Source organism: Megalops cyprinoides, chromosome 23 (genome assembly GCF_013368585.1).
Source record: "Megalops cyprinoides isolate fMegCyp1 chromosome 23, fMegCyp1.pri, whole genome shotgun sequence".
Lineage (NCBI taxonomy): Eukaryota > Metazoa > Chordata > Actinopteri > Elopiformes > Megalopidae > Megalops > Megalops cyprinoides.
In genome coordinates this window covers 15,492,598-15,505,902 of record NC_050605.1, presented here as the reverse complement: position 1 = coordinate 15,505,902, position 13,305 = coordinate 15,492,598, and the positions used below count along the sequence as shown (strand labels likewise).

General features: G+C 45.7%; 1 protein-coding gene across 1 annotated transcript in view; it reads left to right on the top strand.

Annotated features, from left to right (window-relative positions):
• LOC118770240 (cadherin EGF LAG seven-pass G-type receptor 1-like) overlaps nt 1-5,797 on the top strand; it is an 84,022-nt gene extending 78,225 nt beyond the window's left edge. Inside the window, exons 26-35 of the mRNA XM_036517792.1 lie at nt 65-177; nt 364-443; nt 570-696; nt 829-954; nt 1,721-1,857; nt 2,951-3,054; nt 3,432-3,575; nt 4,028-4,270; nt 4,821-5,097; nt 5,732-5,797. Coding sequence (XP_036373685.1) covers nt 65-177; nt 364-443; nt 570-696; nt 829-954; nt 1,721-1,857; nt 2,951-3,054; nt 3,432-3,575; nt 4,028-4,270; nt 4,821-5,097; nt 5,732-5,756 — 1,376 coding nt within the window. The 3' untranslated portion in view covers nt 5,757-5,797. The remainder of the gene's footprint in view (nt 1-64; nt 178-363; nt 444-569; nt 697-828; nt 955-1,720; nt 1,858-2,950; nt 3,055-3,431; nt 3,576-4,027; nt 4,271-4,820; nt 5,098-5,731) is intronic.
• The last annotated feature ends 7,508 nt before the right edge of the window (nt 5,798-13,305 follow it).

Below are 13,305 nucleotides of genomic sequence, written 5' to 3'. Positions count from 1 at the left end.
CTCCTCTTCTAGGAAAACAGGTGGATCTTCTTACAGTTTGATGTTTTTTTTTATCCACTCTCAGGCCTGGCCGTTGGGCTGGACCCGCAGGGCTATGGGAACCCAGACTTCTGCTGGCTGTCGGTCCACGACACTCTCATCTGGAGTTTCGCAGGGCCCATCTCCATTGTGGTCCTGGTGAGTCTACGTGGGTTTTGGATCAGTGCAGCTCTCTCTCTTCTTCCAAGTCTCTTACTCCCTCTTTCTCTGTCTCTCCTAATGAAGCTGATTTCTCTGTTTTGAGAGGGCTGAATACCTGTGTCTGTATGCATATTGGAGCTTTATTCACACTGATTTGAATGAAAACTGTCCCCCTCCCCACAGGTCAACATTGTGATATTTGTGCTGGCTGCGAAGGCCTCATGCGGACGAAGGCACCGTACCTTTGAGAAGTCTGGGGTCATGTGAGTACTGGGAGAGGTTCCTGCCTCTCATTCAAAGGAGAACTCTATCTGTGGAACATATGGCGCACAGAGGCTCTATGGATACCCAGGTCTGACTCTAGTTTGTCTTCTTGGTTTCTGTTCCAGCTCAGCCCTGCGCGCCGCCTTCATGCTCCTGCTGCTCATAAGCGCCACCTGGCTGCTGGGCCTGATGGCGGTCAACAGCGACGTCATGACTTTCCACTACCTCTTCGCCATCTTCAGCTGTCTGCAGGTACGGCCCCGCGGGAGGAGAGCGCAGGGAGGGTGTGTGTCTGTGTTGTGATATCAGAATAAGCACCCGTGTCAGTAGTGTATCACAACAATAATGCAAGTTATGAATGAGTTTCTCCATCCATTTTCCCAGGGAATATTCATATTCTTCTTCCACTGTGTCTTCAACAAAGAAGTGAGAAAGAATCTGAAGAACGTCTTCACGGGCAAGAAGGCCCTGCCGGACGAGTCCAGCACTACCCGGGCTTCGCTGTTAACCGTAAGATTCCACCCTGTGTACATTCTGAGCGGAACGGTGTGTGTATACTGCACGGCGGACCACACACCGTATCGGAGAAAGGGTTGGACGTGTGTTTAAATCCGCCCTAAAGAATTTCACACAAGCGTACACAGATCACACACACTGCAAATGTGAGTTTACCTCTCAGAGAGTGATTATGGGGGCTAATGCCTTGCCTGAACTGTAATGTTTTCTTTAGGGAGGTAGTGTGTTGTTGTACAGTGGGTTCTGCGTAAGTGCCGAGGACAAGTACGATCTCCGAGGATTAGGAATGTGTGCGTATATGAAAGGATGAGGGAGGGAAAGGTGGAGTGAGGGAGCGAAAAGAGGTGCTCGGCTTTGGAAAGGAGGAAGAGGAAGATGAGGTCAGAGGAAGATCAGGAATGAGGGTGGGGATGGAGAGGAGAATGAGGGAGAGATCAAGAGGAGGGTGGGGGATGAGGAGGGGGAGGAGAATGAGGGAGGGGTCAGGATGAGTGTAGGGGGGGAAATGAGGGAGAGATCAAGAGGAGGGTGGGGGATGGAGAGGGGGATGAGAATGAGAGAGGGGTCGGGTTTAGGGTGGGGCAGTGTAGGGGGGAGGGAAAGGAGAATGAGGGAGTGGTAAGAAAGGAAAAGAGAGGGGTCAGGATGAGGGTGGGGAGGGGGGGGGGTGAAGATGAGGGTGGGGATGGGGGAGGAGAGTGAGGGAAGGGTTGGGATGAGGGCAGGGCCTGTACTCACAGTTGCCCCTTTACCTCCACAGCGTTCGCTGAACTGCAACAACACGTACACAGAGGAGGGGGCGCTGTACCGCACGCACATTGGCGATTCCACCGTGTCCCTGGACAGCACCATCAGGTCAGCCAAGAGCCACAGCAGCTACCTCGCTTACGCTCTCAGGTAACGCGGTGCAGGGTGCATGGCGCTCTCTGTCTCTCTGCCTGTCTCTGTCTTTTGCTCACAGTCTCTATCTCTTTCTGTCTCTACTGTGCAGCACTGACCCAAACTAATGCCCCTGTCTGCACGTGTATGCTGCACTCTCTCTCACTCCTTCTGTGCTTTTCCTCTCAATGTTAGTCTTTCCTTTCAAGGAATGTTCCTCATATGCTTAGCAGTGCATGGCTCTGGGGCTGCATATGTATGCACGAACACTCACAGGTGGACACGTACACATACACACACACTCTCACATGCAGTCTTGAAAATGTACATCACTGCGAGAAAGGTCTCTTGTCTGGACTGAACTGGACTTGAGGTCAGTACTGCACCATGTGTGACCGATGGAGGTGGTGAAATTTTGGCACTGTGGAAAGACTGTGAACAATCAGTTTCTGACGAGACTTCGAGATGAAACTGAGATAAACAGCAACCTGAAACTTCTCTGTGTACGATAAAGATTATTACTGTTTAAGATCTTCAATTGCGAGTCACCGAAAGGCCCTTGAGTCACGCTTCAGGGTGTAGCTGTCGTCATAGTTACGCAGACCGGTGTGACATTCAGGTCAACTGCGGCAAACACACAGAAGTATGGGAGGGGCTTGGCAGAGCAGGGGTCGGGGGGTGTTTTGCGGGGGTGTGGTGCTTGGTGGAACAGGAATATTTCACTGCGCCTCTGGCAAACCTGGCCCCGATCCAGCCCCAGCATGTCTCTCTCAGATCAAAAAGAGGAATGCCTCTGTGCTTCAGGGGAACATCTTAATCCACAGGAGCCTGCTCTGGGTTCTGCTCTGACTCCCGCAGTACAAAGTCTGGGATCGGCCTTTATTCTGTGATTCAGTGCAGAAAGGAGGAAGTGTTTGTGTGGTCATCCAGTTGCGGTGGTGCCACTTCCTGTCCGCAGTGCAGGGGGCTATAGAGATGCAGCTGAAGGGTTTCAGGCTACAGGGAGTGGTGAGTGCAGGGAGTGTGTTAGTGTTTGTCTGTGGGGCTGACTCCAAACGGAATCTCGTCTCGTTTTGTCATCCCTCTCTCCCACGACGTCGCACCCCCGCAGGGACGATGCTGGACAGAAGGCCGGCGTCTCTTCCGGGACGGCCAAAGTGGGGCACGCCGAAGGAGACTCCTCCCTCTTCCATCGGAACGGCACCAAGGGAGACGGTATGTCAGCAGACCCCTCTGCTAGTGTTTGACGGCGTTTACGTTCTCCTGATAAAAGTTTTGTCTGTATCAGTAAATATCCAGCTGGATAACATCCTGTCCCCGTACTGTCGCTGTACTTACTGTATGCACTTTTGTAAGTCGCTTTGGATAAAAGCGTCTGCTAAATAAATAAATGTAAATGTAAATGTAAATAACATAAAAATTGTTTCCTATGTAAGTCGCTCTGGATGACAGTTAAATGCCAATAATGTAATGTAGTCTAATGGAAAGGGCACTGCTTGCTGTATAGAGTGCACAGGGGGTTTTGTTCAGCTCAGGGGTTTAGCCCTTGGGGACGGAGTCTCACAGAGCTGATGGCTTATCTGGTTTCTCAGACTCGGACTCAGACAGCGAGCTGTCAGTGGATGAGCACAGCAGCTCCTACGCCTCGTCTCAGTCCTCCGACAGCGAGGACGACGAGGTGGACATGAAGCCCAAGTGGAACAACGAGCGGCAGCCGCTGCACAGCACCCCCAAAGGTACTCACGCTCCCGAACCCCAAAACCCTCTGTCCCACTCACCCAGCACCCCCCCCTCCCCCCCAAAGGTACCTACGCTCTTGAAACCCAACCCACTCACTCAGCAACCCAGAAGGCACCCATAACCACAAACCCCAAATCCCTCTGCCCCAACTCATTCAGCACTCTTAAAGGTACCCACACTCTCAAACCCCAGATATCTCTTTCACTTCCTCTATTTCACTTACTCATCCCTCCCCATGCCCCATCCTCACCCCCCCCCCCAGACACACACAAAAAAAAATTCAGTAGCTCTGCCATGAATCATCACTAACATGAATCATCACTTACATGAATATAAACCACAAAGTACCTGAAAATATTGTTGATTCAGTTCTCACACCTCACCCTGCATGGTATGACAGTATTGTTGAAAATCTGGCACTGAGACATTGGTTGTCCGTGTGATACAGTGGACACGGTGGCCAATCACGTGAAGCCTTATTGGCCGGCGGGGGCAACGACGGCCAGTGACAGCGAGGACCCAGGTGGGCCGGAGAAGCTGCGGGTGGAGACCAAGGTTAATGTGGAGCTGCACCCAGAGAACAAGCTGAACCACATTGGGGACCCGCCCCAACCCGACAAGGATCCCCAGGGCAATGAGGGTGTGACCCCCAGCCAGCCCAACATCAACCACCAGCCAGAGCAGAGGAAAGGTGAGCTCCTCCATACTGCATAATTCCTACATGCCCCGCGCACCATACCCCCCAAATCCCCTCACCATATTCCCCATACCCTACATACAGAGTAATATCTCCTTAGCCCCTCAACAGCTCCATAAAGCTATTCAAACCCTAACTTGTGCAACCTGATTAGACAAGGGAAGCCAAGAATGCTACCATACATCAGTAACTAGTACTAATATAATCCAAAACACACTGTGATACTACATGTAAAATAAGCAGCAAGTACTACAAGTAGCAGGTGTTAGTGGGTGGTGATTGAGGTGGAACCGAGGTGCATTCTGAAGAAGTGGGTCTTCAGTCTGTTTTGGGAGATCGCCAGTGAAGATGGCTCCCCCGCTCCCCAGTAACAACCATAGATGTTAAAGAGAGTTTTGCTGAGCTCAGGAACACCACAGATCATCTTAATCAGATTAAACCAAAAGTGTTTTCTGTTCTCTTAACAGCTAAAAAAACATTGACAGCATCATCAGTTTTCCGATCGCAGGCCAGTTGCTTATATTTTCTTTCTTCGTCCTCTCAGGGATTCTGAAGAACAAGATCACCTACCCGCCCCCGCTGACGGACAAGAACATGAAGAACCGCCTGAGGGAGAAGCTGTCCGACTACAACCCCCCCACCATCACGTCCAGGACGCCGTCGGTGGGCTCCAATGACGGCGTCCGCCCGGTCGCCGGCTCCAACAGCATGATCATCAAGCCTCCACAGAGGCCACCCGTGCCCCCCCGCGAGCAGCAGAACGGGGTCGCCATGAACCTGCGGGCCGGGGGGGTCAACGGGGGCGACGCCTCAGACTCAGAGTGAGTAGTCGCGTGACCCTCAGCAGTGACGTCACAGTGCTTGAGAAATGTTACACACGGGGAGTGTTATTAGCCTGGCCTGACACTGTTGCTTATTCAACTTGAATGGATACACTTCTGTTCTTTTGTGCTGGAAGTCGCTCTGGATAAGAGCGTTGCTAAATGAATGTAATGTAATGTAATATACTGCACAGGGTTTAAATGTTACCCATCTCTTGCATCTGGCCAACATCTAACCAAAAAGCACAATGTTTTCAAGAAGCTGAAATGCAATAACTAAAATACAAATCCTGGTAGAAGTTAGTCGAGGAGATGACTGAACGCTGGAAATTAATCGATGTCCTTACAGCACAGTATTTTCCTACTGATATGCATGCCATGTCCCTCATTAGTTCTAGTTTTCAGGGGAACAAAGGTTTACTTAGTGTACCCTTAGTGTACTCACTGCGGTGTGTTTAAAAGAGCATGTGTGTGGTCTGAGGGAGCCCTCCGGCTCTGTATGAATGCTGCATGTGGTTACCGTAAATGTGTAGTGATCTGTCCTCTCTCCTGCCTGCGGAGCCCACCTAACCCGCATGTGTCCCTTCCCTCTCTCTCTCTCTCTCTCTCTCTCTCTCTCTCCTCCCCGGCGCAGCGGCAGTAACGAAACCTCAATCTGACCCAGCAGGAAATCCAAGGAGACCCTGCCTTCGTGAGGGGTGGGTGGTGGGGGGGGGGAGGCGGACTGCGTCCGTACCGGCGCACCGTTTAGGGACACAGGGCTCCCCACGCCTCCACCCTGGGAACCCCGCGTGCCTCTCCTCCTCAGCTCCTATGGAGAACAGTATTACTGCAGACTTTTGCCTGCCAGAGGAAAAAAAAAAAGGGAATGTATTGGACTACGATAAGAGGGGTCCGGGCAGGATGGTGAACTTGTGCCAAAACACCCGGGGTGGTGGAAAACTACATCCCCCAGCATGCCACTGTGCGTGCCCTGGCCCAGAACATGTGTGAGCGTGGCTCCGGAAATGAATACATTTTTACATGATACCGGCACCTGGTGGGGATGTTTGCTGATGTTCCTCCCGGTTTATCCCCAGTGTGATGGACAGAGTGGAATGAAACGAAATGGGTGTTCACTGTGACAGAGTCAAGCAAGAGCCCAGCTCATACTTCAATGACTCCACCCCCCACAAACAAGCAAACGTGCCCTGATTTCTCCATCTGACTTCCCTGGAAGGAAAACAGTCTTAAAGCAACTGCTTTTCTGAGTGTAATTAATTTGTAGATACTTTTTTCATGGTCTGTTTTGTATTTTAACTGTTTCATAGCAGAGAGAAAAACTCATTTGTATATTGTAATTAGTATTTTTAACGTAAATGTCAATGCTGGAGATTCTGCTCGGGGTCAATCTCATGCTGTTTTTCTTGACATTTTGATAGCACAGTTTTAACTCGATGCTGGCGTACTGTCCGACTGCCCTACGGTCGAAAAAGATGTTTGTTTTTAGGATGGTTTTAAAATTTGCACCAGCTCTTAGAAAAAAAACTATCAATAGCAACACATGGGTTTCATTTAATAATCTGTGGTATCTTTTTAATGCCTGCCATTTTGTATGAACCCTCCACCTATAGCAGGTCGGTCTCTGGTACAGGAGCAGAGCTGTGTCTAAGCGGGTACTTTCTGTTCTGAGAGACATTACGGAGACCTAAACAGCCATCAGTCATCAGGCTCAGGCCAAAGGTCTGCTTATTGCCTTAAAGGAGGAAAAGCTCCATGTTGAATTGTATGATAATCTAATGGATGGTTTTTAGGTTCAGAAAGATCATTCTGTGAATAACAGGAAAAAGTGTGTGAAGTTATGTGTCGAGCGTGTTGTTTGGGAGAAGACAGACAGGTCCATACTGCTTGCGTTGCTCATGGTAACTCATTGAATATGATATGCATCAAAAATTATGTTAAGAAGCTCTGTCGTCACCTGTTTTCTTTTCTTGACTACAGGGGGCGCTATAGCATGTGGTCCAATCAAATGGCAGCTGAAACATCCTCTGGTAGAGAGCAATATCTCCATAAAGGAGTGCACTGAGACCTCTGTCATATACACGTGTTTCTGTTTCTCCTCTGACTTTGCATCTCTTTGCATTTCTGGTGAAAATTTCCTGTATTTCACATGCCAACTGCACAAAGAGTCAGAGAATAAATGCAGTTCTGTTTGTACATACAAGACTCGAAGTTCAAAAGCTGCAACAGATTTCCATCTCGTTTGAAAAGGTCTTCTGTGAAGTTGACACTGGTACAGAACCGCATAAACCCTCTTCTGTCACCGAGCGATTTTTATGGTGTTGTAATAAAAGATGTCTCCATAGAAACAGTGTTTGAAATGAACTAACACACAGTGCCTTTGGTCATTTTAAATGAGCCCCAGTTAGAGGGAGCTTTACAGCCCAGCTGCAGAAAGAGCAGAAAGCTGTTCACAGGGAAGGATCCTATTATAGTCCACTGTGGGTGCAGTGTTTGAAAGTGCTCTCTCTTCAGAAATGCTGGGGGAATTATATTTCGTGGCTTAACCACTATTTATTCATTCCCTGGTTGTGTTTTGTTGGGTGCCATGATGCACATATCCTGTGTGGTTTCACTGATCTTCATAGTGAAGGGATCGGCTGGTACCATGCGCATGGTGAATAGGATGAGCCATCCCCGCAGTTTAGAGATCAGTGGATCTGTGAAGTCTGTGCAGGATCGTTGCAGCATTATGACCTGAAACAGAATAGCTAGGAATGATTGTCCACAGTGTCTGCCTACACCCACCCCTGCTGTTTAAAGAAGCACGTTTTCTGTGTCCTTCACCCCCTCCCTTGACCCCCTAGTGTATCACCTCTCTCCTCATGGGATCAGATCGCTGTATTTCTTTAAAAAAAAAAAAGCTGTCAATATTTTCATTTTTGTATGATCATAGACACTGGAAATGTTTTGTAACATATGTGTATTTATTTTTGTTGCTTTAAAAACACTGGAAGACAAAACAATTAAGGCTGTAAATAAAAGGAAATTTTTGAATTTTTAAGTCCATTGTCTTTTTCATCTGTGCATTTGTGTACGATACCCATATACTATAACCATACAAGCCTCATTTTACTTCATAAAAATGCAAATTTAGAAAATACTACTGCACTTACAGTAACCAACAACATAAACTTGTCTTTGTTGTAAGACGAGTGCACACAAGTAGCTTTAATCTTGACCATTGGAATAAATAATGATGATTAACTATCCCAAAGTGTCTGAGGTGGGTGCACATCGTCTGCTCTGTTACAAGTGAGCATATACTGCATATAATGTCAGCCTAATACCTTTGGTACTTTGTGATGGGGAAACACTGCCCCCTTTTGTTAAAGCCCAGCTATGGCAGTGTTTTTATATTTTGAAAATGGACAGCGAATGCTTTTATGACCTGATATCTCCAGGGTGATATGCAAGCACTATATATAATTGAAACTGCAGTAGGGTGTGAGGAGCTGTAGTAGCACTGGGCCCCTTTAAGATCCAGATGTAGAGTTTATCCCACCCTCCCTCCCAATAACAGCATCTCCTCAATCGTCCACTGGCCAGTGTTTTAAATCTGAATTGTGACATGCTGATGGTAGACTGTAATTCCACCTTTAACTGTAATCGTGTGACTGCACTTTGGAAATATTTTAAGAGCACTATAAGTAAAGCCATCCATATTACACTCTGACATTACAGATTCTCCTTAGCGGTCCTGTGATGAATGTTCAGCTTTCCTGACCGTGGAGCTGAATTCTAAGGCAATTTCATTCTCTGAAACACATTTCTGTAGAGCATGAGGGAATCTGTCTTCTTCCAGGAAAGATTAAAGGTGGACAGTCCTTTAAACCAGCCCTTCAGAGCGCAAATGAAAAATTTGCCTTTTACCCGAAGCACCTCTGTAGTCCCCCGAATGAAATGCAATCAGAGGTATTTCATTGCCTGCGTTCATAATGGCCTTTAACTCTGCGGCACAGAAAAAGAGCATTCCTCTGTAATCACGTCGGAGAACGCTCCGACCAGAGGGAGATTTGTCTGCAGGCCCCAGCTATGGCATCCGTTTTATTGGAGGGAAATATGATATTTACAGCTCGGGTTACAGCAGGCTTTTGGACTGTCAGTCAGCACTGTCACAATAGGATCTCCATGTCTCAGTGCACTTTGAAAGCCCAGGGGGTTGGGTGCTGGGCGGAACCTGTCGAGAACACCAATCACTGACTCCGCCCAAGATAGACCTGCGCTGTGGGCTAGTGAAATAAAAACGGTGTCTTCTCATCAGACATGAGAAGGTCAGTTTGTGCACCCAGGGCTCTATTCTGAAATACATTATGGGAAATTATACACTGTATAGTTAAATCGTCTGGGTATATTTTTATTCAAGTCCAAAAGCATACATGACCTTCTATAACACATGCACATCTGCACCTGGTATTTTTTCACTCTAGGGAAATTTATTGATACTTTTTAGTAAGACATCTTAATCAAAATGTGCTTTTTTATATTTACATACATTTATTTCATTTGCATGTGTGTTTAAAAATGTATTAACTGGATTAAATATGAAAATGTAATGCAAGTGTTTTCATCAGGATGTACCAAGGATTTATAAATGAATGCCTTTAAATGGTCTTGATATGGTTAGTATGTCCAATGACCAATGAAAGACCTCACCAGCAGTTTGCTTTGAAATGGACTTTCCTCAGAAAACTAACTCCAACCTCAAAATGGCGATGAAAAGTCAAGGTACTGTAAACTGTAAAGTAAACAACCGATAACATGTTAGTGAACACCCGTGGGTGCCCTTTAATATTTTGCTGTTCCCTTTCAGAGCTGGCCCCTTCTGCACACCTGGGTCTCCTGGGTGATCTGACTCCACTCTGCCTTTGCCCAGGGAGCTCTATGAGAGCTTGATGCCTGCTATCATGGTACGCCTGAATGGGCATGGTGCTGACTCATGCACTGCATTTACATTTGCAAGTACCATCACTGACACTGACGAGACCAGCCTTACCTATTATATATACGCTTAATGCCTGAAAGTGCTTTACTTTGAAGTTGGCTAACGTGTAGTTGTTGCCTTAGCACTCGTGTCACACACCACAGAATCAACAATGGTAGTGCACTGCCATCTAGTGGTAGAAAGGGACATTATCGCTTTACTGGTGAAGAGTTTATAGCCCCTGTGTGGGGAAACAACACATGGTGCTAAAACTCAAATTCACTGTTAACACTCAGGGCTCAGTGTTCAAGCATAATTTATTTTGTTGATTTGTTGCACATTATAGATATCATCATTTTACAGCTATATTTTTTTTTTAAATAAACTTCACTGAAACGTAAATGCACAGGTTTTAAACCTGCAACCTTCCGCTTTTGTGTCAAGGTCCTTAACAACCTGTCTGTTCTGTAGTATGAGGAATAGGTTGCTGTGGATGCTGTTCTATGCAGCACCGTTCAAAGTCTGATCAAAGTTTACATAGAGGGTTATGGCTCATTGCTTGTGTGCATTTGATAGGAGCCCCACCATTGATTAATAGAGGCTTTTAGAGTAAAATGAATCATTCCTAGCTGAGACACACTTTACATATCTGCCGTCCCCTTGACCATGTGTGCTGGGGGTTATTACTTTTATTTCAGTAAACTTCAGCCCAAAATTATTTGATCCTTTTCCTTTATCCTGCTGATTAATAAAAAAGAAACCAATCAAAAACAAGGAAGGTGAGACACATTGTAAAGTGGGTGTAAATCTCAGGTTGGAATCCATGCTTAGTACCATACCTGTATGGCCAGTATGCATTATATGGCATATGGCATGTTATGTAATGTTAATATCTACATTTGGTTTAGGAAACCTGAGGTGTGAGCATGTATTATTCACTATATGAGTGACAGCCGGGTGAGAACAGAATGAGGAAGCACTTGGAAGTGCTGATGGGGGTGGGGTTATCGGGTAACAGCAATTCGGCCCTCTCCTGATAGAATCCCTCTCACTACTTTACTAATTGGCTTGTGCACACGAGACCTGACAAACACCTCCCTGTTGACTATGGCAGAAAAAGGGATCAGGTGTGTGCCTCCATTTTTGGCAAGGGCGCTCTGTTTGTTTCAAACACTCTCCATGTAAATCCCACTGGCAAACAGATACTGACAAAGGACAATGGCAAAGACACTGCCAAACAGGACCCTCTTTTAAAGCATTTATTCTATCTACAGCAAACAGGGAACACAGACACTGAAATTAAATTATGCTACTGTGGCTACACTGTGACCTCTAACATCTTTTTTAAAAACAGCAAACATCTACCCCTTCCCCTAGCATTACAGCCAAAATATTTTTCTCACACCAGATGTCTTAAAGATCACCCTGCCAAGAACCGTCGAGTAGTGTAAAGTACTAGACCAGCGTTTATATCACGTCAGCATTTGCACACAGATGTTAATGGTTACATCATTAAAGTTGAAGTCCTTAAGTTGCGCGACAATTTATTCAAAACATGGTGGTTACGTAAGGAAACGTTGCGCAATAAGAGGGAAATGCTTAATGCGAGGTGGAATTAGGGGAAGTTCTTACTGACTTAGCGGCCAGAGAGTTTGTGCGTCTCTTCACAGCTAGCGCTATGGCCAGGAGAGAAGTTCAGTAAAGAAACTTTTGATGCAGAAGAACAGAACAGGACCAGAGGAAACGAAATCAATATAGACCCGTATCAGATCACTGACGGTGCAACTGAAAACCTTGTTGAATCCTTTGTTAAATTCGCCTATCATAAATATATATATAGCATCCATATATAGCATGCACTCAGCTTTCTCAAGTAATATCGCTGACAGAGACGGCACCCCCTTTAAATTCACACAGCACACCCAGACGGTGAGAGTGATTTACATCACATATAATCATAATTACGGGAATGAACACAACGTCAAACAAGATCTACCAAAGCAGAATACTGTAGCAGTCCTAGTCTACAGTAACATTTATAACTTTTTATATAGATATTATGGAGCTGGTTCTTTTACTGAATCGAACCATCTATAGTGCATTGCTCAGTGGTACAGCACCATTGTCGCGCACTGAATTCAAACCTACAAGCTGATAATTACAAATCTTGATGAACCCACAATTTAAATGTATAAAATGTATTTTGTACAACTGTAGCGTGATCAACAGATGGGCGCGAGAGCCTCCTCTTGTGGCCGCATCTAATACGGAACCTCCACACTTGACAGCATCTTGGACCACTTGAAATATGTATATAGATATACAAATTCGACAAATAATTATCACGGGTATGCATTTGCAAAAATTAATTTAATTAGTGCCATAGAGGAGATAACAACTAGAAGTTCCTTAAGATGCATTAGGCCTACACCCTTGCAGATTTTCTTCAAATACATTTTTGAAAAGTGGACAATGAGCCATAGCTTCACGGGGCTTATCGACTTTGTTTTGACAAACGATTTTGATCGAAGTTGATAAACCTGCGAAACATGTCCATATATTCAGAAATACAACGTAGGGGTAGGCCTACTCTGGAAAATGATAATTTGGCCATTTTAAGTTTGAATTAATGACATATCGTTATATGAAATGGTTGTTTATAAAATTTAAAGTCGCCGCATATTTAGCATTTCAGGAAGCAAATCAGAGTACAGTAATGTGGGTTTATACTTAACACTCAATATTAATAATACACATTTATTCATATTGAACATCCACAGTCCAACATCACGTTTAGACATCTCTGTCTCTTATTTTCTGTTTCATTATTTCTGTACATTATTTGTAGACAATCTGACAGCAGTCTGGACCTTCACTTTAGCATCAACAAATCGACCTTTTTTAAATTAAGAAGAATGATGTGTCCGGATCATCACTGAAAATGTTCATATCGTAGGCTATTGCGAGCTTTTTGGCAAAAGCGCATACCTAAGACATTGTCTGTTGTATTTCATTCATTTCCGCACCAGGACAACGATTTACATTGTAACGCGGCATTTCTTTCTTTCATGCGAGAAGGCCTGAAATCCTTCGGATGTTTCATCTTGATGCTCCATTCAGCAGAAGCTTCTTCAGATTATAACCCGCCTCTCTCCCTCTGTCATTAGCGGCGCCTTTAAGAATGTAGCTAGTCGCTGACATTGACGAAATTTCCTGGTCTGTAGCTTGAGAGAGCTACACTGGAA